General features: G+C 34.8%; 2 protein-coding genes across 2 annotated transcripts; one reads left to right on the forward strand and one right to left on the reverse strand.

Annotated features, from left to right (window-relative positions):
• On the forward strand, window positions 1-3,857 carry LOC130723469 (probable WRKY transcription factor 14). Its single transcript, XM_057574540.1, has 3 exons — window positions 1-1,012; window positions 1,662-1,802; window positions 2,293-3,857. Exons 1-3 carry the CDS (start codon window positions 345-347, stop codon window positions 2,918-2,920), a joined length of 1,437 nt encoding a protein of 478 aa, XP_057430523.1. The 5' UTR covers window positions 1-344; the 3' UTR covers window positions 2,921-3,857.
• A 14,833-nt stretch (window positions 3,858-18,690) lies between these two features.
• LOC130724325 (ent-kaurenoic acid oxidase 1-like) lies at window positions 18,691-23,889 on the reverse strand. The gene is made up of 8 exons (XM_057575528.1): window positions 23,620-23,889; window positions 21,041-21,518; window positions 20,128-20,391; window positions 19,878-19,967; window positions 19,704-19,782; window positions 19,270-19,376; window positions 19,058-19,176; window positions 18,691-18,940 (listed from the first exon to the last, which is right to left on the reverse strand). The coding sequence occupies exons 1-8, from the start codon at window positions 23,850-23,852 to the stop codon at window positions 18,835-18,837; spliced, it is 1,476 nt and encodes a 491-aa protein (XP_057431511.1). The 5' UTR covers window positions 23,853-23,889; the 3' UTR covers window positions 18,691-18,834.
• Between the last annotated feature and the right edge of the window lie 806 nt (window positions 23,890-24,695).

Here is a 24,695-nt window from a genome sequence, read left to right on the forward strand (position 1 = left end):
AAACCCATGAATGAATGATCTCTCTCTTTTGTTTGTTATAGAGAAAGGAACAATCAGTTTCAACCTCCAAAAACCTGTTCCTTAACTTGCTTTTTCTTGCTTCTTAATAGCCAAAAAGCCCATCTCCCCAGGAGAGAAAACTTTCTGTTCTCAATGATCTCTAATCAATTCACACACCAACAGAAATATTGCATGTCTCTCATCACACGTCCTTTTATTACTTCTCTTCCAAATTAGAGACCTTATATATCTACATCTTTGCTCCAAAACATGTCACACAACAACAACACCAACAACAACAACCCTTTGAAGAAGAAGCTAATTTTGTTTCACTAAGGAAAAGCATGTGCAGCATCTTTGTCTCAACCATGGACAACAATTACCAATTTGGAGATTTAACTGACATACTCAGGGCTAGTGGTGGAACTTCATCATCACCTGAACCACCTGCACCACCACAACCACCACATCATCATCAAAATCATTGGCATCAGCATCAGAATCAGCATCAGCTTCAGCATCAGTTCTCTTCTGATCCTATGATTTTCAACAATTTTGGTGATCCATTCTCAACCTTCAGAGATCCTCTTCTTCTGCAAGACCTTGATATTCCTTCAGTTTCTTCCTACTTCAATACTTCTACAACAGACTCTGGGGGTTTGGAACAAGCAGTTGTTGCAGCTAGTGGTTTTGGTGGTGTTATTAGTGGTAATAGTGCTACTAATAATACAAATGTTTCTGCTTCTTCTGTTTTTGCTCACAAGGTGGTTGAAGATAATCATGACATGATGAGGAGGCCTTGTAAGAACATATTCTCAAACATGATTCAGATCTCTCCCAATTGCAATGCAAAGTTACCTGGCAGCTATGATTCTTCTTCAACTTCTTCCCCAGCCCCAAGGCCAATTAAACCTTCTGCTGTGATTTCACCAAACATCAATATTAATGCTGCTAACAACAACACTGAAGGAGTGCAGATCTCATCTCCACGGAATCCGGGTCTCAAAAGAAGGTAACAAATATATTATTATTAATTAACATCTGAATTCAATGGAGAGAATCAAATTTATGCTTATTGTTCTTGATTTCATGGAATCATCACATGCTTCTTTTCTTTCTTTTTTCTTTTCATGAACATTAAATTTTATGAAATTATTTGTCTTGAGTTTTTTTACTGTAGAAGAAGTAGGGTTTGGCATGAGTTAGGTAGTTCTTTCCTTTTCTTGTGCTTTCCAAATCTGTTCAGTAGTTGACTAATTAATAAGTTTAGATCATGAGATGAGAAACAGTTTCATTTGTGAAGACTAAACATGGTTTTCCTCTGAGGCTTTTTGTAGGCTTTAATTCACATGAAAAGTAGAGTTAGCTTTGTGTCACAAACAATAACAGTCACAGACTGAGCTTTCATTTCAAGCAAAACTTATCTTAAAACTACTTTTCTTCTGTAAACACCTGAAAATTCCTATTCCTTTCATCATCAACACACAAAATCATAGATTGCCAAAAAAGAAAAAGTACCAATTTCAGTGAAGCCAATTCAAATAGATTACTTATACAGCCTGATCTAATAGTTCTTTTCAGATGTATGTGTTGTATTTCTCTTTTGTCATATTCTCATTTCTTAATTACATCAAAGTTAAGAGTGAAGTGAATAATTGCAGGAAGAACCAGGCGAAAAAGGTGGTTTGTATTCCTGCACCAGCAGCTGCAAACAGCAGACAAACTGGAGAGGTAGTTCCTTCAGATTTGTGGGCTTGGAGAAAATATGGTCAGAAACCCATTAAAGGTTCACCTTATCCCAGGTAACAAGTTAGTTTAGCCTTGACTTAGGTACGATTATTCTTGATAAGATAACATATTTTATCAATATTAAAATCTGGTGCAACTGTGTAAGCCAAAAAAAATATATAAAACTTTCATGCTGACCTCTACCTAAATCAATTTCTTGCACTGCACAATTGTGTTTCTTCCTTATATCTTGACCGTTGAATATTCATACTTGTCACACTTTGAGGAGGATTAGAAAAACAAGTAGGCTAAAAGTTTTCCCGTTCATAAAGCTATCTCTAACCATTTTTTAATTTTATTAGAAGCAAGTCAGCAATTATTCTTTGGTAACCTTTTGATAGCATATTTTTCGAAATTCAGTAGTTACTGAGCTTTTCTTCAGAATTGATTATGGTTTCAGAATCAATTACAGAAAAATTTCTAAACATGCAGTGACTTGAGATGTTTGCCATTCGAGTGTTATGGTGTTTCTTATTCTTCTTTATTTTCATCTTTTTCCATCAGGGGTTATTATAGATGCAGTAGCTCAAAGGGTTGTTCTGCAAGGAAGCAAGTTGAGAGGAGCAGGACAGACCCAAACATGTTGGTTATTACTTACACTTCAGAGCACAACCATCCATGGCCAACTCAAAGGAATGCCCTGGCTGGTTCAACAAGATCCCAACCATCCAAGAGCAACAATGCTGCTTCCAAGAGCTCAGAAATCTTTGACTCCCAAAAGGGAACATTAACAAAACCAAAGGAAGAGCATGAGCAAGAGAGCAACAGTGAAGGCAATAACTCCCCTAGTGTTGCAGCTGGTAACTCATCAAACAGTGTGAAGGAAGAGATGGAAGACATGGAGATGAAGCAACTTGAAAATATGGAAGATGGAGAATTCAGTGATGGAATTGGAATCCCTTACAAGCCATCTATGATTGGTAGCAACAACCAACAATCTGAGGATTTCTTTGCAGAATTGGGGGAAATTGAAGCTGATCCATTAAACCTTTTGTTCACACAAGGCTTTGGTCATGCACCTGATGAGCATCAAAGAGAATCCACCAAGGCCATAGACCCATTCCATATCTTTGATTGGTCCAACACCACCAACACCAACTCATTTGATGAACCTAATAAGAGAAGGTTATAGCAAGACCTACTAGTGCATGTTTGGAAATCTATATATCCTTACACTTTGAAGGCAAAATTAATCCTATGGAGAAGCTTCTATGAGTAAGACATGAGTTTCTGAAAGAAGATAAACTGATCCAAACATGCGACTAGTAGAAAATTAGAGGAAAGACCTTAATCAACCAATTTAATTTTATTTGGTGGTGCAAATTCTATTTTCTCATCTGATTTGATGAAACATGTCATGTGGGGCACAGGTTTGAGAGATTTCCACACTTTTTTCTACTTATTACTACTACCTTTTTTTTCTTGTTATTTACCAGAACAGTTAGCATTTAGCAGAGTGAAAAAAAGAAAAGAAAAAAGAGAGTGCTGGTTAATTGGAAGCAAAGGCAAGTGAGTCCCACATTCGTTTTGGAATATTGGTGGATGGGACAGAAAGCTGAGGAACAGAAGGTTGCAACAGTTGAAACCAAGTACATTTTCACTATATACATCACATGCACTCCAAATCGAAAGCTCAGTGAGTAGATTGATGAATGATCAAAGGATGGGACTATACTAGCTAGCCATTTCAAGTGGGGAAAATTATTTAAAGCTATAGCCTCTATCTCCCTTCTTTGCTCGTGTGAGTGATGTGGGGCAATTATTGCTATTGCTATTATTTTCCATCATCATCATGATCATCATGAGTAGTGAGAGATCAAAAGTGAATGAAGATCATGGGTTCTGAGATTATAAGCTTGTTGCTGAGATGAAAAGAAGACAAAAGGGTGAAAATTATAGTATAATATAAAGCTTGACTTTTCATATCAAGTCACCTCTAGGGATGTGCGACATGATGAGAGGGAAAAGAAGACAAAAGAAAATGCATGCTTTGGTTCCTCGGCTTTCTGTTTTTAATTATCCACCGACTCATTGTTTTGATTTTGAATTCATGAGATTACTTTATTTAATTATGTTTCTTATTACACTGGTTATATCTATTGCATTTTGATTTGATTGTTTGTGTGTAGGTAGTTTCTGTTTAGGTGATAAATTCCAGCAAAACGAGGTTGGCATTTAATCATTTGGCATGTGCATGCCCTCCTATTTGTGCATGTATCTTCATAATTCATGATCAGTTCAAATATTATAATAAGCATGGAGAACGCAAACATATATAATATTCAACCATATGTAATTACCGAAAAAGCCAAGCTAGGTTCATTGAGAACTTGGCCAAGGATGTAAATTAAATGTAGCATGTTAATATATAACATGTTAATTTAATATATCTAGGTTGTTAGGGTTCTTGAGGATTCTAATTAACATGCACAATTAGAATAGGTAGTCTTATATATCATACACCATAGTTTATCAGTTAGAAACTACTTACTTGCTATTTACTAGCAAATTAGCTAGAATTTAATATTTATTTAATTTTGTAGCTAATGAAAGGTTATTTTCACAACTAATCGGTGGTAATACCATGGTCCATAATAGAGCAATAAAAAAGCATTTTATCAATCCGTTAACCATATTTTTAGGATGTGCTATAGAAAGGGTATTCCTCAACTAACGGTTCAAGACTATGTTATGCGGTAGTGAAACTAGAAGTCCCACATAGGTGAGTTCAAGGTGAAAACAATATTTTATAAAATGAAGAGTGTTAATGGATTAATCCATTTAGCTCTAAATATGCATTTTTTTTCATAAGAAAAAAAAAAGTTTATCTATAAAGTTAAAGTACCATGAGAAGCATCTAATCTCTCATGTAGGATAAGAGCACGAACTCCTTATAATTATTAAAACCCTTTGATGGCGTAGTGATTGGAGAGGTGTTCTTCCAAGAGTATTGATCGACCAATAATACATTTGTTGGTCTCCCATCTAGCTAGGATCTACCTATGCTGGATAATAGGGTTAGATCCCTCTCTTGATCAAGAACTGATATATCCCTTTCCATATGAATTCCCTACCTAACTTAATACAATTTGATACGACTCAAGCATATTCACAGAATGAAATTTGACTATTTCCTGTTCAATATTTTATATATTAATTAAATGCCCATTTTTCATGTACAAACTATGACTTGATTATTTAAAATTTAACTGTTTATGCAGTAGTATACATTATACTTGAATCAACAGGTCATGTGCATGTTAATGTCAAATGGATGATATAATTAGCAAAAGATAATTGTCGACCTAGTGGGATTGTTCCCTTCTATCTAAAATGTGACATTTTGGGCTCAGCAACCTTGAAGCCACATATCTCCTTCATAATGGAGACAACTTTTATTTTGCTCAAGCTTAGTTATTGGCTTCGGTCTTGTCAAATCCATGAACTTTAGTGAATTCCTTTCTCACCTCCTTATAAATGAAGTCACTTCAATTCAATGGACAGAGAAAACAACAGTGTGTGCATAAAATGCTACTAACTTTTCCCCATATTTTTGCTTGTTTTTCTTCTCCTTGTTGATTGAGGGTATAAGAGTCATTTATGTAATTGAATTTTCAAGGAATAATAAGAATGCAACTTATCTTGTGGGAGTAACTGTAGTTCATGATGTTGAAGAAGGAAATGGGAATCATCATCAATTGTGATGTGATAGCATTCTCATTCCTACCACAACATCTACCCGGCCCAAACCACATCCACCCAAGCCCAAGGGGCTACAGAATCGCGGTTAATCATTTAACTATGTTTGACCAAAAAAAAAAATAAAAAAAATCATTTAACTATGATTCTAGAATGATTTATTGTAAAAAACTTCTCTGCTAGGGCACAACTTTGTGTGCAGCGCCATCTACCCCCTTTGGGAGTTTCCTCCCCATGGGGGGGTTCTCCTCCACCATGGAGGCTTTCCCTCTGCTTTTTAGAGCTTTCTTCCCACATCAGGTGGGTTTCTTCCACATTAGGTGGATTTATTACCCAAATAAGTGGGTTTTGTTTCTCTTGTTTTAGCTTGAGTTTCTCCTTCCTTGGCCATCCATACCCTCCTCCTCCACCGGCCAACTCGTCGTCGCTGCCACCTCCAGATCCGCCATCACCTTCAACCACCGGGTGCCAAAGCTCCAGATCTTGAGTCTTCATGTCTTTTTCAGAGGAACCAGGTCTCTGGTTTAGCCTCAGCGATCCAGAAGCTTGACCTGCCATGATGCTTCGCAGCAACCTGTGCCTGAGGCTATATTCTTCTCTGTCCCTTTCTGGTGGAACCTTAGGTTGCAAGAGGTGACCTTGGGTTGGATCTGTTTTGTAAGGAAAGTGGGTTGGGTCTGTGCTCCACTGTTCGTGGTAACAGCTCTGATCCCCACCCTTAGCTCCGGCCACAACCAGCGCTGGTCTCTTCCGTGTTGGTTTCGCTCATGACACAACGATCTCTAGCATCCCTTCTGGGCTTCTCTCACCTGCTTCATCTGTCACCCCCTTCAGCCTTTGCTGCTGCTGCGTGTTTGGAATCGTCAGAAGTTTCCCTCATTGCCTTGTTCTTAGAGTTGTGAAATGTCCCTTTTTGTTGCCGCTGAAGCCACGCCACAGGCTTCCTTTTTGTCGGCACACTACAAATCCGGCAGAGTCGGGTGCTGTAGGTTTGGGAGTGCTGGCTAAAGTTGTTTAATATTTTTTCCGCTCAGAAGTCATATGGCGCTTTGTTAATTTGGGGTTTGAGGGGCTTTTGTTTGTCTCAAGGGTTTTTACATCATGTTTAATGCTGGTTATTTCAGCTGAGTAGGCATGCTTGCTCTTTATTTTCTTATGATTATGTGCATTGTGGTAGCTCATAGAGATTCATTCTCGCATGTTGTAAGTGCCGTTTGGCAACCTTTTGAGTTTTATTCCATACACCTTTGACAAAAAAAAAGAATGATTTATTGTTAGAAAGCTCTTTAGATTGTGAAATTTGTATGGTTATCCTTAATTCAAGGAAACTAACCAATTAGATAAATTTAAAATGAAAATAATGAAAAGACATGCATATAATCTTGGCAATTTCTCACCAATTTCTTTTTGCTAGTAGAATTTTAGCTCTTTTTTATCACTGAGTTTTTTGGTAAATCGATTTTGTTGAATCTTCCTATTAAAGTGACGCTTTCATTCTTGATCTCATACGTCCTAAAGTTGATTCATCAATTCCTCATAAATTGCTCTTTGCCGTGTATGACAAGCTCACTTCAAATGGCTCAACACTTGCAATTGGCGTTTCTTTCAATTCAATCCCCACCATTCCTCGTCATCATCCTCCTCAAGTTAAACCTATTGCATACTATACTCAACTTCCCTTATGGCCTTATGGTTTTTCCCACAATCATCCTAATTATTCCATCGCACACGAATCATCACTCTGATCTCTTTAATTAGTATGGATCCTCTCCATTGGAAAAAAATTTGAGAGTGTCATGTTGCTTCAAGTACACATAAATCAATGGCTAAATGGAACAACTTGACACACTCAAATTTTTTTAATTGAGAGAATCCTGACCCCTAATCTTCCATATGGCATACATCCTCTTGGACTTACACATCCTTTTTTTTGTCAATAACCCTACACATCCTGAAGTATTGGACTTTTTTCAGTCTAGCCCTTCTCCTATGTTTTCTCCAACAACATATCTCCATTGGGCCTTACAAACAAGCCCACACTCCCAGGAGAGGGTATTAATAGCATTCAAATTCTTGGCACAACCTCTACACTTAAAAATACATCCATCCACATGATGGTGGCGCGCGCAAACAATACACTATGGTAGCGTTTGGTGTCGGAACAGAACAGGATAGAACGGAACGGAATAGAACAGAACAGAACAGGATAGAACAGGACAATAATGTTCTGTGTGTTGTGTTTGGCAAATACATCACATACAGAACAAGACCATAAGATTAATTACACATATACCCCTATCATATTTAATGTTTTGTTAAATATAAAAGAGGAACTAAATATAATTTGTTTTATGTATATATTATTTTAATCTTATGTTCTCACGCAAATTACAGTATAACTGTGTTCTTCACATTGACTTTTGTTATGTTGGCAAATTAGTATATGCAAAGAAGAAATCCATATAAAACAAAAGATAGTTCAACCACGGTGTTCATCAATTAATTCAATCCAATTAATATATGCAAATGATTTCTTCAGTTTTTAATTCGATTCAGTTAATTAGAATATATGGAAAGAAGAAATTCATATAAAACAAAAGAAATATGAAGCAATCTCGTTGGCGAGAAGAAAGTTGGATCGAATAAAAAAATGGAACGACTGGAATTGATACACGGTTGATTGCAAATGCTGTCGCAGAGAAATGGAATGCAACGAAATTTTGGAGAGACGGCTTGATCTAAAAGAGAAGAGGGATAGAAACAGGGAAAGATGAATGAAAAAACCTAGGGGTAATTTTGTATTTAATCAGATTGTTCTGTTCTGTTCTCTTCCGTTCCACCCTTTTTTAGGGAACCAAAGTGTTCCGTTCTGGAAGCCTTATGTTCTGTTCCGTTCCCTCTTAAAAACATGTCAAACATGGAACAGAACCCATATGTCCCGTTCTGTTCCCTTCTCACATGTCTACCAAACGCTACCTATAAAACAATAGGTTAGACATACATCACATGCCTAAATACATGAAACAAAATCATGTTTAAGCAAACATGTAATCTGATTGGAAAAAGAAACATTTGTGCCAACCAAAACGATGCTTACAATTTGCAACTTCTCAGAATTCAATTGTGAATAACGTTGGTGCGTCTCACTAAATTCACCAACAAATCATAACACCTTTCACTAATGACAATGGATTCATTGGATTGTTTTCTTGGTTACAAACCAGCCACGCTTCATGTTCATGGTGTTGTCTGTCTGTCGCTGCCCATCAAACAGATGAAGAGCTTTCTCTTCCATTTCATTTTCATGTGATGCTACAATGCTATTGCCACCGATCCACACCACTTCAATGGCATCACGTTCCCTGCGGTTTCTGTCACTGACCCGAAGAGCCTTCTCTTCTTCTTCTCATGAGGGTCGGGTTTCATTGGTTCAAGGAGCTTCCAGAGGCATTGGCCTTGAATTTGTAAGATTCTTACTTCCTTATGTTACTTTCACATCATCAATGGTTTCTTACAATCTGGGCACTCTCCCACATTGTCAAATTTGTTCCATTTTTTCGTGGGCTGTGTTTTTTGTTTCTTCTGCATGTTGTTGCTACTTGCCGTAATCCTAGTGCCTCAACTGGGCTTTTCCAGCTGAAAGATAAATTTGCTGATCGTCTTAGAATTTTGCAGTTGGATCTCACTGTTGAAAGTTTCATTGAGGTAATGCTTCTATGAACTAGATGCTATGTAAGTTCATTTGAGTATATTGGGGTGGAATGAGCCAAATAAACTTGTTTAGGGAAAGTGGAATTGGGTTGATAGATGAGGGTGGGAAAGTACAATTTCCCTTTCAGCCTGGTAACATAATTTTGAAATTCATATTCTATTTTAGGCATCAAGACAATTCACAGTTAGGTTTAGATAATTGCGAAACTTATTAGTTTGTTAATGTTTTGTGTATTTCACAAATATATTTTCAGACATATGCATTGTCAATAAAAGAGACATGGCCATCTTAACCTTCTCATTAATGCGTCTGGCATTCTTTCAATACCTGAAGTATTGCAACACATGGTCGGCCCAAGGGTAAAGCTACCCAAACAACCATTTGTTTCATTCTTTGATAATGTGACACGAATCTCACATCCTTTGCCACATGTGCTTCCAGCTAGCCAAATTCACTCCATTTGTGTAAATAACATTTTTTTTTACCCCTTTTCGTGATTTTTTTTTCACGTTGATGAAAAGATATTTAATGAAGAGGTTTTCCTCCATTAAGTACCATCAAATCCATTTCAAGACTCAATCGTAGTATAGTATTGGGTTTTGCCATCTCCACAGAGATTATGTTGCTACGTATTAATCTCACTAGATAGATGTTGGATGAGCAATTTAAAAAGTGAAATATGAGTTTATTTAAATAAAGAAAAATAGTAAGCGATAAAAGAAATTTACGGAGGCAAACAAAGAAGAAAACGTATTTGGAAAATGAGCTAACTTGATTTATAACTTACTTTCAACCAATATACTCTTATAAGATGAAATTAACATTTAAGATGTCGATAATAACTATTTACCTATTAATTCCTTAGCTAAGTTAATCTATCAATTAATAACACAACCTTAATTCCTTAAGCCCTAATGATCATAAAAGGAGCATTATAACACATAGCTACTCGATGAGACATTCCCAAGCTCTGTTCCTAACCCAAGAAGTTCATGTCCCAGTGGATAGAATCTCTGACTGTCACTCAAGAATCTCTGATTGTCACTCGGTTTAGACTTCATTCCCAACTCATGATATTCATACCTAAGGATTAATGTCTCCTATTGTCACCTAGTTAACCTCAACCCAACCTAAGACATCCTCTCTTAGGATGACTGATGCAAGGGTGGTTCCTCTCATTAACTAAACTCGCACCAACTTCTCAATTGTCATGGAAATTCTTAAAAACGTCATATTGACAAAAGATACATGAACGTGCAAAGAGAATTATTAAACCTAAGACATGTGTGTTTTTCCCCTTTATATGAACTAAGAATACATCAATTCGTATCAATTTCTCAATCAATTTATGAATTAATAAGAACCCTTAAAATCACCAATCAACCAATAGAAGCATTAAGGCTATGTTTGGCACGTTTAGCTGAAAAGCTAGCTGATAGCTGAAAAGCTAGCTCATAGATGAAAGTTGATAAGCTGAAAGCTGAAAAACTACGTAATTGTAACAAAAGTGTTTGGTAAAACTGGTTGTTGAAAAAGCTGAAATTGTAAAATGACATAAAATGACATAACTTTATTTTCACATTAATAGCTATAGGATATTAATATTAAAATTATTATAACTTTAAATATTTTAATTTGACTTAATTTTTTATCATCTTAAAAATAGGTTTTCCGAAGGAAAAAAAAACAACTTAAAAATATAATATTAATTTTTACTTATTTTATTTTAACATTAATACCTATATGGTGGATTTTTAATAAAATAATAAGGATAAAAATGACAATAAATTCAATAAGCTATAAGCTACCTCAGATAGCTTATAGCTTAAAGCTTTAAGCTACTGAAATAAGCTCCTTCACCAAACACTTTTATAGAGCTTTTAAGTTAGTCAAATAAGCTATAAGCTAGCTGAAATGACATGCCAAACATAGCCCTACTTAAATACATGCAAGGTTGTAAAAGATTTGAAAATTCATGGTTGAAGAGGTTTCACGTTAAATTCCTTTTACACATGTAATTAATTAATTTTTGTGATATTAGAGATTTATTTAATTTTTATCATACTATAATAGCTCAAGTGGTAAAAGTTGATAGACATATGAGTTATTGGGAGGGGAAGGTCCATGGATCAATCTCTGATGCATATAATTTATTTTTCCGATGTACCAAAAAATTATAAAAAAAAATTACCGGTGGATTATACGTGTTATAATGTGATTCAGGGATTGGATGCTACACTGATAATGTAATCCATTGCTAAAAGAATTGTGAGAGAAGAAAACTTTATACAACAGATTTACATCCATATTTAGGTTTACATTATTTTTTTATAATTGTAAGAAAATATCAAATACTATTAAATATATTCTCATTGTCTTGCGGATTTAGGTGCCAGATTACAGTGTATTGTAACTGTTTGGAGTCCCCTCTTCCAGCGATCATGCCTCTTCTTTTGATGGACCGGGTTTCAGTGTAGTTTTGTCATTTAATTTTCCTACTTACTAAAAAACATATTCTCATTGGTGCTATTAGACATGACTAGGATAATGCACGACAAACAAACTACAAAGATGTGATAGGTTTTAAAATTTTAAATGAAATTGAAATGAAGAGAAAAAAGATTAAAATCATCATCTTACTTTGTTATTGTGCTGTTATTGATTTCACCTAAGAGCAATGTTAACAGGCGCTGACGTCCGATAATACAACAAATTGCGGCGAAGTAATTTTGGATGAAAATGCTTTTTGGATTATGAGTGTTTGTGAAATTTTTGGTACCTCTGACCCTCTTCTTGCCGAGTTGTGTGGGATTGAGTCAGTAGTGAATCTCATTCCGAGTCATCACTTCCCGCAAGTTATCATCAAAAGTAACTCTAAGGAAGCCATTCAACTTTGTTATCTATGTAGCTTGCGGGCAAGACCACTTCTATGGAGAGACCGTTAACTGTATTCGGCGAGGTCTTGCTATTCTGATAAGTGCCAATTTTACCTAGTTTTGATGAGCAATATAAGCACTTATCTTAAGTAATTCATGAGAAATCCTTATTAGTTCCCCTCATCTTGATTGAAATTTTTTAATTGATTCAGAATTAAGCTCAAATGTGTTTTATGATTGATTATATTCTCAAATTATGATGCAGGGTTTAAGTTCTCAAGGAAAAATGGCATATTATTATGAGACTTAGAGAATTTTTGGATCATCAGGGTGCCCAATGCTTGTCAGTGGCCGCCCAGCGCCTATGACGGTTCCAGAAACCCAACCTTGAAGTAACTGGACGCCCAACACCTATAAAGGGTCGTCCAGCACTCTGCACAGATGCAAAATCATTATAAAAGGATTTTCTTCATCTTCAAACGGTAGAAATTGAAACCATAGAGAGAAAAACAGAACCAAAACTTGAGAGAAAGGAAATCCATGAAGAAAGGAAGAGTTATTTCACCCTCCGTCGAGCTGGGAACACACCGACGACGACACATATCATCTTCTTCTTCTCCGTTTCTTTTTGTAAGCTTCAAAGCATCCATGGAAATGGATAGCTAACTTTATTTGTGTTGGGATTGGATGTAGTCTTTTATCTTAGATGTATCCATCTTGATTCTCATGTATAAATTCATGTTTCTATGCGTTGATTTCAATGATCTATCTTGCTCTTAATGCTTGTTATAGAATGATCAACTAAAACTTGTTTTTGGGTTTGACTAAGTAGTGGAAACTAGCTACTTGAATCTGAAATAGATAGGATTATCTAGTGATTTTAAGTTCTAGGAATGAAATTAATTTCATTAGTCAAGTAACATCTAAGCTTAACACAACTTGTTTTCTTAATTATTCAAGGGATTGATGGTTAGAAAGTGAGTTGAATGATCCTTTTTATGAGGAAACTATGAAAATGATAAGAAATGATGTGATGAAATTCAACATAGGAAGTAATTTATATGCGAAATCATAAAGATACTGAAGAGTTAATCGGCGAAATCCAATTCCAACTATTTTCTCAACTTGTTCACAATCTGTTTTATTATTGTTTTTCTTTTGTGTCACAACATATCTCAAAACAATCAACCAAACGTTTCTTGAACTCTTTGCTTAAGTAATTTAGCTAAAGAACGACATTGTATATCCAATTTCCTGAGGACGATAAAAACCCTTTACTGTACTACAATTGAATCTTGAAAAGGATTTGAAAGTAGATGTGGTAAAAACCTTTCAACATATTCATAGAGGAATTGTGTTTGAGCACGTCTGTTAGAAGTCTCACATTAGTTAGAGATATGACACATATAATTTTTATAATGGGTAAAGCAACCCTCAACTCTTGAGCTAGCTTTAAGGTTGTGTTAATTAGATCTCTCAAATTCTGATAACTTCTCCAAGAATTTCAATTTAGTCGCAAATTGGCTCGCAAGTGCAGGTTTCACTTTCAATTTGGGGTTTATGTGTTCCCTTCTCCCTTGTGATTGTCATCGTTTGATTAGGATGATAAAAGAGGGAACGAACCCTCTCGAGTCTCGACCTCTTGAGCCGGGTGCTTAGTGTTTTTCTCGGGCTTAGCCCCATCATGTAAAAAAAAGTTAGGTGAAAAATCAAATTATTTTTAAATTATTTTTATTATTATTACTTAAAAATTTAACTAAAAAACAACAACAACAACAACAAGAAAAAGGATTGGTCTTGTTGGCCCACAAACAAAAAATGGCAGCAAAAAGGGCACCACAACCCAAAGGAAGCAACATGAAACACTCTAGACCAGGTTCTCTCGCCCCGCCGTCAAGCTCGCCGGAGGGTTTTCCACCGCGTCATCTCCGCACCGATTCCGTCAAGCACCGAGTGGCCGTGAAAATGACTAAATTCAGTAAGCTAGGTCGACCCACTGGTTACTGAATCCTCTTATGTAGGTTAATCTACTTTTAATTCATATCTCAATTCCCCTTCTTCTTCTTTATCTTCAAAGTAGCTAAAATTCGGTTGAATAGGTTTTTTTTTTGTATTTTTTTAGTTTTAAAAAATATTTTTAATCATTTTTTATTTATTTTTATTATATAAATTATATTAGACGAACAATCTATAGTAATTTAGAATTTAATTAGTCTAAATTTTCCAATATCTTGTGCGAAATGTCATAAATATTATAGTAAATAAATTTAAAATATTATTTTACAACTATCAATTCAATCATAGTTTTACCACACTTGAACCATTGAACCTTTAAATGGTGGATCAATCAGTTCAGTTTTTAAAACGTTGATATTTCTTTTATTCCGTCTTTTAATTTCTGTATGAACACGAGACTCTCATTATCTGATGACTCATGAGGGAGTTGAGAGTTGACCATCCACATTGATCTAAGAGCATAAGTGGTTTGGACATTATCCACACACGCATTCACCACAAAACCTCAAGGCACAAGATGTGCCTACAACTGTATGACCCCGAAATAAATAACTATATTATTTATTTATTTGTGTTGTATTAAATAATTTAATACTTATTCTATTATTTTTTTAGGTGATTTTATGACTCGAACCCTGTCGCGAGTCATGAAAACTATTTATTTGATAATTAAGTTCTGATTACGTCTAAGGATGACACTATTGTCGGTTTGAGTGATAGCACGAGCCATATTCGCACCCGGCTAAGGTCGTAAGTGTCCGAAAAAGGCTATATTCGCTCCTAGAGCGCTGTTTAAGATAAATTTAGAGTGGAAGGAAGAATAAGAACCTCTTAGTATTTTTCCTATGACCAGCGTTTCATTACGAAACTCTGGATTGTACGCATGATAGGGTTTGCTTCCCGTAAGTCGTCGAAACTAGGTTTTTCCTTCTCGGGGACTTTAATTTGAATGAAGTGTTTTTCTATTCGTAGCTTCTAACGAAATTTCCATCTGCGTTGTCTCATTTTTTTCGACGTTTATGATATTTCTTCAGAAGGAAGTTTCTTCATCCGACGTCAACTGCCAAAAGTAGTTTTTGGGCATAAATCGACTCATACTGTGTTAGATACGTTTTCTTCAATTAAAAGAACCTCGATTTGATTTTCGACATTCTGTCGCCGAACACTCAATTTTTATCACCAGATGAAAGTACCAAAACGACCGGAACCGCGAAATCTCATTTTTTTGGATTTTCGCCTCAACTATAAAAAGGAAAAAAAATGAGTATTTCTCTCATTTTTCCTTCCCTTGGCCGTGGAGCATCTAGAGAGAGAGAGAGTGTGAGATTTTCTTCAATTCTTGTCCGATCGTCCTGATTTCAGAAGCTACGCGTATGTGCAGAGGTAAGGATGCTTAATCTTACTTCTGTTTCTTCTTTCTGTTGGGTTTTTCTATGTCTTTCTATGCTCAAAGTTTTGAGCTTTATGCAAAATTGTCCTTTTAATTCGATTTTTCTTTCCAACTATCTTCTACTACAAGCCAACATGCTATAATCACTGTCGGATCGTTCGGATTTTCACCGAGTCGCCGTAGATCTGAAAAACGAACTAAAAACCCATTTTCTTCACATGTGCTTACTTTCTGATTAAAAAGATGCAATCAAGCTTAGTTCCCTTGAGATTAATTGCTATAAACGTCGTTGTGAACAACACCAACAATTTTGTTTTTCAAAATTTCAACTTTGAGTTTTTGAGCTTAAAACTTGGACCAAATTACCCCTATTTCGTTTTTCGACCCGATAATTTTTCTGAGAGTTTCCCTGGCCTAGATATCGCCTAAGAATACCCAGAGAGGCAAACCTCTCTGCTAGTGCTGTGAAAATATCCCAAGGTAATGTCTTTACCAGGTGGCTGGATTGGTCATTGACAACTACAAAGGCACATGGTATTTAAGGCTAAAAGCTGAGGAAAATCTCTATTAACTTCTGTGCTGATGCTGAGCGATGCTAATGATATTCATTGGGGTTTTATGCTGATTTCTCCTTGGCTAAAGGGACATGTTTATTCTCTCTCGTTTTGGCCTTGAGTTTAGAGTAAAAATTTGGTGCTCATGCCATTTATTTTGAGATTGGCTGATCTTTCCTTGTGCCTGCACTGCACTGTTTCCTGTTCTTGTTATTTTCTTTTACTCTTGGTCAGTTTGTTTTTATCTTCCTTGCATTTCCCTATATGTTTTGTGTCCTTGGCTAGTTGGCCCTCTTTTCCCTACTTGAGAAGGTTGTTCTCATGCTATCTATCATTTTTATATTATTCTCTTTTCGAAAAAAAAAAAGAATACCTAGGAATTAAATTAGATAGAAGAAAAGTTCGAAAAACCTTATTTTTTGCTATGTCCGAAACTTGTTGTTGTGGCACTATGTCCAAAAATAATGTTTGGGTCAGTATGGCCTGAGCTATAGCGTAGCTCTCCCTGTTGTCGAAATTTTGGCTTTGGTTTCGTGTCATTCCGAGTTCTGTAGCTCGAGTTGTGCGCGTTTTAGCAAACGAAGGTCATGTTGTCCATTCGTGCCTAGATGTCGAACTCTGAAGTTTCGAAAGCTTCTTTCGGTTTTTGTTTAGCGTTATTGGATTGTATTGTTTCTTGGTGGCTAAGAAATGATATTTTGCTTAAGGGTTGGAGCGAGTTGAGCTGAGGAAAGAGGTTTGGAACAAGCTGTGAGGTTTCACGACGGAGGAGGATGCTTCAGGGAACTTACTGAGTTCAGGAGCTTGATTTTGGATCGGTTTGTTATATCGAGCTTGGAAGGAGAATAAGAGGTTAGGGTAACTCCGTTTTAGCGCGTCTTTGAGTCTTGTATGCTTTTATCGCACTGCATGCGTTTGAGATGAATGTGTTTAAATTGATTGACATTTGACTATGACTGTTGTGCTGAACTGGGAAAATGTTTTCTGGAGGCTTCGACCGAGTGAACTTATTGAGACGTGTGTCTCCGTTTTCTGAGAGGCTTCGGCAGTTTGCTGGTTTCTGTCATTATTGCTTTCTTGTGGATGTTTTGATTGTTGTTGTGGTTGATGTTGGGCTGGATCACATACTAAGTATGTGTTAAGTAGCTATATGTTGTGTTGATATTTGCGCATATGCGTTGTTGGGTTGTACTGTGTGCCCTTCGTGGCGTATTGAGTGGCCTTCGTGGCATATTAAGTGACAGATCAATGGTTTTCGTACCATGAGACTGTCCCGTCTTGCGAGACGCTTTTGATTTGACATGTCTTGGTAGTAATGCCTAGTTGTACTTAAGGGAACTTATATTGTTTTGGTTGATATCTGGTTCGATGTTATATTGTTGAGGTTGTTGATATCTGATTCGATGCTATATTGTTGAGGTTGTTGATAACTGATTTCAATATGTTATTATGTTGCTGATATCTGATTAAATCTATGTTGTTGATATCTGATTTGATTTTATTTTGTTGGATTTTTGTCGTCATCTACTTGAATTAAGTTGCTAGTTTATTTATCATGACATGCAATTAAATTTGAATAGCATGCTTTTCTTTTTTATATGTGGTAGTTGTATGGAGTTAACCCTTTCTGTTTGCTACTTGTTGTTTGGGCGCTTAACGCTATTAGGCGATGGAGAACCCTCGATGAAGCTTGACCTCAGAACGAGTCGGAGATGAGAACTTGAAGATTTGTGAAAGACTTGAAGAGTAGAGTCGGGTTTAGGGCTAGAGCCTTGGGTTAGAGAGCTTACCGTTATTGGTTTAAGCTTACCTAATGATTTTTAGGAATTTATGTTTGAGTCTTCGGGTAGGTTCCGATGCTTTGCTTTCCTACGGTTCCCCGATGTGGAGATCGTAGGGAGTATGTCGGATTTATGGTGTCATTGCATTTATATTTGTCAGGTTTTGTAGGTTGGGTGCTTTCGGGTTTACCCTCGGGTACTTGCCTTGTTTAAGGCTTGATGTAAATTTAATTACAGTGGGGTTTAGGCATGTCATGTTTTGAAAACTCTTTGAGAAGAAAAAAAATAATACTCGCTTTTATAAATCCTTTTGGAAAACATTGCATATTTACTTTATCAGATTGTTACTGTAAACCCTGAAATTCGGGGCGTTACACCAACCCTGTACAAGAAACAGAAAAACAGAAAAAGAAAGAAGATGGGTCCAAACAACCCCAAAAACCTCTAGAAGGGAAAAAGAAAACAACGGAGCAGTGGGAGATAAAAAAACTTCCATGTTTCTCCCCTCTATTAATCTACATGTATGACTCAAATTGATCCCAGCATGAATGGAGCAAAAAACGCAATTTGAGTTACATGGCCAGTGGATAATGGTTGAGTGAGTCATTTCACTTATAAATTGTTTAACTCTTATTTCTTTATCCACGTGAGACTGATTTCATTTCATTCACACTTATTACTTCAAGAAAGATTAAGTAAACTGATTAATCAAATAAATTCGAAATAATGACATTGGTTAATTTAGATCATGAGGTTCATCAAACACCCTTGTGCCGATCATTGTCTTTTCCTCAAAAGTGAGTAAATGGGATAGTTTTTTTTTAATGAAATACTTGAAATCACAACAATCCAAATGGTATATTGTCATGGCACATAAATGATAAATTGTGACAGTTCACGAGTGTTATCATACATTTTATCATAAACATTATTCGATTATTATAAAATAACTTATACTAGCTTTGGGTTCGTACATTTATTGATCGAATTTCATATTGTAAATCCCCTTTCTTCCATCTTAGGTTGATGTAGGTGAACATTTCCTGATCCTTGCCAAGCAATTGTCCATGGGCCTTGGATGAGGTAAGTATCTCACTCGACATTCAGGATTAACCTGTTCAAGCCTGTGTAATCAATAAATCACATAAAATTGTTAAAGAAATGCTTGTTACAACCAATATTTTTTTTTAATGAAATAAGAGGTAAAAAATGGGAGAATAGGTTTATGATGAATTACTCACTGGTAATTCATTATGAAATGATGAAGAAAAACTGCAATTTCCATCTTGGCTAGATCATTGCCTGGACACAATCTAGTTCCTGCTCCAAAGGGAAGAAATTCCCCAGCCTTGTGTTCCTTCTATAAATGTATAAATCACAAGTATAAGTTATATGTGTGTGTGTGTGTGTGTGTGTGTGTGTCTATGTTTAAAAATAAAACTTTGCAACTTACATTCCATCTATTAGGATTAAATTGCATCGGATCAGGATATATTTCAGGATCAAGATGAACCGACCTAAACCAAATCAACACTTTCCAACCTTTTGGAATGATGTAACCTGTATCACACATGTACATTTGGTGAATGTCCGTAAGTATTTCTGCAATTGATTCTGAATTTAAAATAAATTTTGATTTCTAGGTTAGAATTGATGATATAAAATTTGATCCACACATGTTACTAGTAATTTGTAAGATGAATTAAGAGCATATTACATTTTCAAATCTATATTTTGTCACATCATGATGTTTTCAAATCAGTGATGTAATGAACATCCATTGTGCAAGCCAATCGCCATCATTTGTATCTTACGCAAAATCATGTTCAAAATAAAGGAGAAGAAGACATCAAATAGCTCAATTCACCAAATATGCAAAACACTAACCATTTATGTTGACATCAGACTTTGCCTCTCGAAATACCACAAGTGAGAATGTAATCACACGCAATGTTTCATCAATCACCTATGGAAATATACAAAATTGAAAACAAATGTAACCCATAGTTGATAATTGGTCCAATATCATTTGTCAGTAACATGAGATCAACAAATCTATACCTTATAAAGAAATTCCATCTGTCGAATTTCCTTAAGAGTCAACCCTTTCTGTGTTGGAGGCCTTTTCTTTATTATTTCTTCTTGTTCCGCCTATTCAATGGTTAAACAATATTAACGTTAAATTTTTGTATTACAGAGTAAGATGTGGAGACATTTTAATGAAGTGATTAGAGTTCATGTTTCTTGTTCATGAGTAATTGTAAATATAGATGGACTATGAATGATAATTGAATAACTTGATGATATATACCTTAGCCTTTTGGAGATATTCTGGGTGCTTTTGCAGGAAATAGGTCGCCCACATGGTGATATGTCCTGAAGATTCATGACCAGCATTCAAGTACATCAACATGATATCAATGATTTCCTCATCACTCAACTTTCTCCCTTTATCATCTTCAACATCAATCAGAGCATCCATCATATCTTTGGCTTTTTTTGGTACAAATGTCTTCCTTTGCTCTCTTCTCTCGTCCACAATAGATTGGAATATGGCAAGTAGTTTTTTCCTCGCCTAAAATTCAAATTAATAAATAAATAAATGGTAAGTGTTCATAAAGTGAACCCGAGATGATTAAGTTCAAAACGACGAAGAGAGAATTATAAATTTATTCAATCAAGTGAACATGAGTATCGCCTTCGAGCAGACTTTCTTTCCCTGCAAAAGTCTCTTCAACCGTTAACCAGCTGCCCCATGACTCATCATTTTTTTTTTGTACAAAGGTCTCATGGCTTTATAACGCCAAGCTATGAGATCGTGACTGACGAACAGTTAAGACTTAAGAGTGTCCTAACCCAACCTCTCCCCTTAATATTATAAATTAAGCCCAATACTAGTAATAAAAAACAGTCAATCCCCTACGGCTAGCATAGCCTCATCCTAATATGATCATACATTTACTAGCCCATAACAATTAACTTTTGTAACTAAGAGACAGCAAGGTTCTTTAGGCTGTATTCTTTTAAACTTAAGAAGAATTAGAAGCAAACAAATTCTAATTAACTTTTTGGTTTTCATATTGAGTATTAGAATTTGGGATACTTAACCACAAAATTTAGGGTTGTTTTTTTACTCTTTCTAAGAACTATCTTGATCATATCTCTAGTTAAAGTGAGACTTCTAACAAAATGCTTAACAACGTAAAATGATGTTGAGATGTTACCTTGAATGCCTTGTGGTATGCAAATCCAGGAATATTAATCCGCATGGCTCTAACTCCATGGTTAAGTTGAGTGTATTCTCTTTCCAAAGCCTCCATGACATGTTCACTTTCTGAGCTAATGAAAATATGCATGATGATTTTAAAAGTAAGCTTCCGCATCTGAGTTAAGAATTCAATTTCTCCCATGTTGGACCATTTCTCCAAGGAACTTATAACATTGTCTTCAATGTATGTCAAGTACAGAGACAATGCTTCCATGCCATTGATTGAAGACGATGTCAGGCGCCTGAGACGCTTGTGTTCTTCATACCCAATTGACACGAATGACTTCTTTCCCATGAGTTCTATTGTAGAGCGAGGCCAACCAGGTTCAAATTTAGTGTCATCTGTCAGAACTCTCTTGCATGCTTCAGGGGTTGTCACAATCACACTTGGGTTCCCAAACATGAAGGCCTTGTATATTCCGCTTCGTCCATATCTTTATTATTAATTAGATCATTAAAAAAATGTCAGGTGTCATCATACTTGGGATGATCAATAATGAAACTTCACACTTCATAATCTCAATTTCAAATTGGTACGAGTCTTTTTAGATTCCTTGACATTAAGAAAAATGTATTCTTAAGAAATATTTTTCTAAAATATACTGAAAACAAAAAAAATTAAAGAAAAAGAAATGAAAACAATAGAAATAGTGAGATAAAAGTAATGTTAGTGGAGGTTGATGGTGGCGGCAGCGGTTGGTGGTGGTGGTTAGGGATGACAACAATGGTGGCCGTGGTAGTGGAGGTGGGTGGTGGGTGGTGATGGTGGTGACAACAGTGACAATGATTGTTAAGGTTAGTGGTAGTGGTGATGACAATTGGCAACAATGGTAGCTGTGATGGCGGCAATGATGGTAGCGGTATCGGTAAAAGGCGGTGGCAGCGTGAAAATGAAAATAAAAAATCAAAACAAACATGTTTTTTAAATTTTAACAATTTGCAAATGAAAATGAAAAATAAAAATAAAAATAAAAAATGTTTCTTAAACCAAACCAACCCTACTTAATTCTTCATTTGGTCGGTGTATAAAATCAAAATAATTAAGAAACATAGTATGTTGTCGGTACTTGGTAGCATTTAATTTATTCTCAATTTATATTTACTTTTCCAAAATTATTTCTAGTCCCGTTTTCTTGATTTTATCCCATCAATTATGCATTGGAGAATGATAAAAGATAGAGTCACCAATTAAATAAGAATATTCTTATTAAAAAAATATACTAACTTTTACGTTAGTTTTTTATTTTTATAGTAAGGAGTAACAATTATTTATTTTTGGGAAAAATTTTATTTATAATTATTAATAATAAATAATTGATATTATGTATAATTATTTCTCTAGTTATATAATAATTTACAATTTAAATATAAAGTACTTTTGAAAAAAAAATTAATAATATTTTTTAAAATTTAGTTATTTTTTTTATTTTCTATCACGTTCCACTACTAAGTTAAAACCAATTGGTTGAATATATAGCTTTTAATTTTAATTAAATTATGCTCCCTTCGAGAAAAAAATTTAAATAGGATAATGAATAAAAATTAATTAAATTTTAAAAAATAGGGTCATTTACAAAAATATTAAAAATTGATTTTATTAGAATAATATACGCTGATTTTATATTATTTAAAATTTAAAATTATTTATCTACCTATATAATAATTTATGATGTAAATATAAAGTATCTTTGAAAAATTAATGCTATTAATAATATTTTTTAATTTAAATCGTAATTTTTTCCTTTACTAAGTTTTTATTCCAAATGATTTTTTCCTACAAAGGTTTGAATGAGACACTTTCTCTAAGTAAGGGCCTTCTAAGAGGATGAGTTAGCTTTTTCTTACCAATCTCTTTGTGATGTTCATCTTTTCATAAGAGGGTTGTTCTCATGTACTTTATTCTCACTCAATAAAATTTCTTGGTGTTGTCAATTGTTTTTTAAATTAAATTAATTTATCATATGCCACTACTAAGTGTCTAAGTTTAAACCAATTGGCCTGTTACCTATATAATTTTAATTAAAATAGGCTACCTTCAAGAAAACTAAAATCTGCAAATAATAAAAATTAAATTAATTTTAGTTCATTTTAAAATATAGGCTCATTTATAAAAATGTAAAAAAACTAAATCTAATCAACTACTTACTTTTAAAAAAATATTATGCACTTTTTATTCAATACATATCATATCATTACCTTCTCAATCATAAACACAAGATAAGATAAGAGTCTATCTCACCCTTATCTTTTTATGATCTTATCCAACTCTCTATCCTGACTACCAAACAAGTCATTCACATAAGATTACTTTTGACATGTGGTATTAGCGACATCACTCTTTGTTAGCCACATAATTATTTAATGAGATATTATAAAGTGATATGAAAATTATACATAAGAGTAAAACCAAAATCATATAAAAATTAGATGTTAGTGATCAAAATGAAATCTTATAATAATAATTTAGATAACTAAAAACTTATTTGAACCTGTATATGTGTATATAATAGACTGAGCGTGATGAATGAATTGTACCTAGAGACAATGGAGGACATGAAGGAATCAGGGTCCTTGGACTTGAAAGCTCTAAGGAAAAACCACATGTTGCCAATGAAGGGCCAGCCCATGTCACCAGGGGGCAGTGAGTACTGCTTCTTACCCAATTTAGATTCATACAACCACCAATTTACATTCTTGAGAAGGTATCGCAACATCAAAACAACAATGGCCATCAGGACCACCCACTTGGATTCAATCTCCATCATCATCACTCAAACTTGAAGTCACCCCACCCCAAAGCTCCCAACTCACAAATGACCCTCCCCCGGTTTCTTTGTATTTATAATAAACTTAGGGGAAGTATGCGTTGTAAGAATAATATATGTGGTAAAATTTTAAGATTTAAGTTTAGTCAAATAGGATATATATATATATATATATATATATATATATATATATCAATAAAATATTATAGGAAACGTATTATAAAGAAGAAAATACATAATTACATTTATTTAATAAAAAATTACATAAGTGCCTACCATTATAAATTTATTTAAGAAAATCCATAATTTAAATTTATTTTATTTTTTATTAAATAAATTTAATCGTTTAAAAATATGAGTGTCTACCATTATATAATATTAACACTTAATTTATTAAGAATTATCATTGTTACGGAATAAAACAATAGACAATTTTTTTTGGTAAGCATATTGTAATATATAAATATAAGGGGGTACTAGGGTTACCCCAACCCTATACAACAAGAAACAAAGAGAAGAAGCAAGCAGCAGTGCCAAGAGACCACTGCTGCTGCAAAAACAGAGGCAAGACAAACAAAACAGAACACAACTTCCTCAAAAGAGAAACAAAACCAAAATTGATGATGTCGTATGCATTATGAGAATAAAGATTCCTTACTATGTAACACATCTAATTACGAGATAATATCTATCAGATAATATTTCGACTTGATTCTCTTGTGGTTTGTTGTAACCCTACGTATATAGACACGTTTTAGGTACACACTAATTGTTCAACCTGAATCCTTATTTCTCTCCCGCCTTTCTAACTTGAGCGTAAGAGTGTCAGGGAGGTACCCACCTAAT

The sequence above is a fragment of the Lotus japonicus genome, chromosome 6 (genome assembly GCF_012489685.1).
Source record: "Lotus japonicus ecotype B-129 chromosome 6, LjGifu_v1.2".
Taxonomy (NCBI): Eukaryota; Viridiplantae; Streptophyta; class Magnoliopsida; order Fabales; family Fabaceae; genus Lotus; species Lotus japonicus.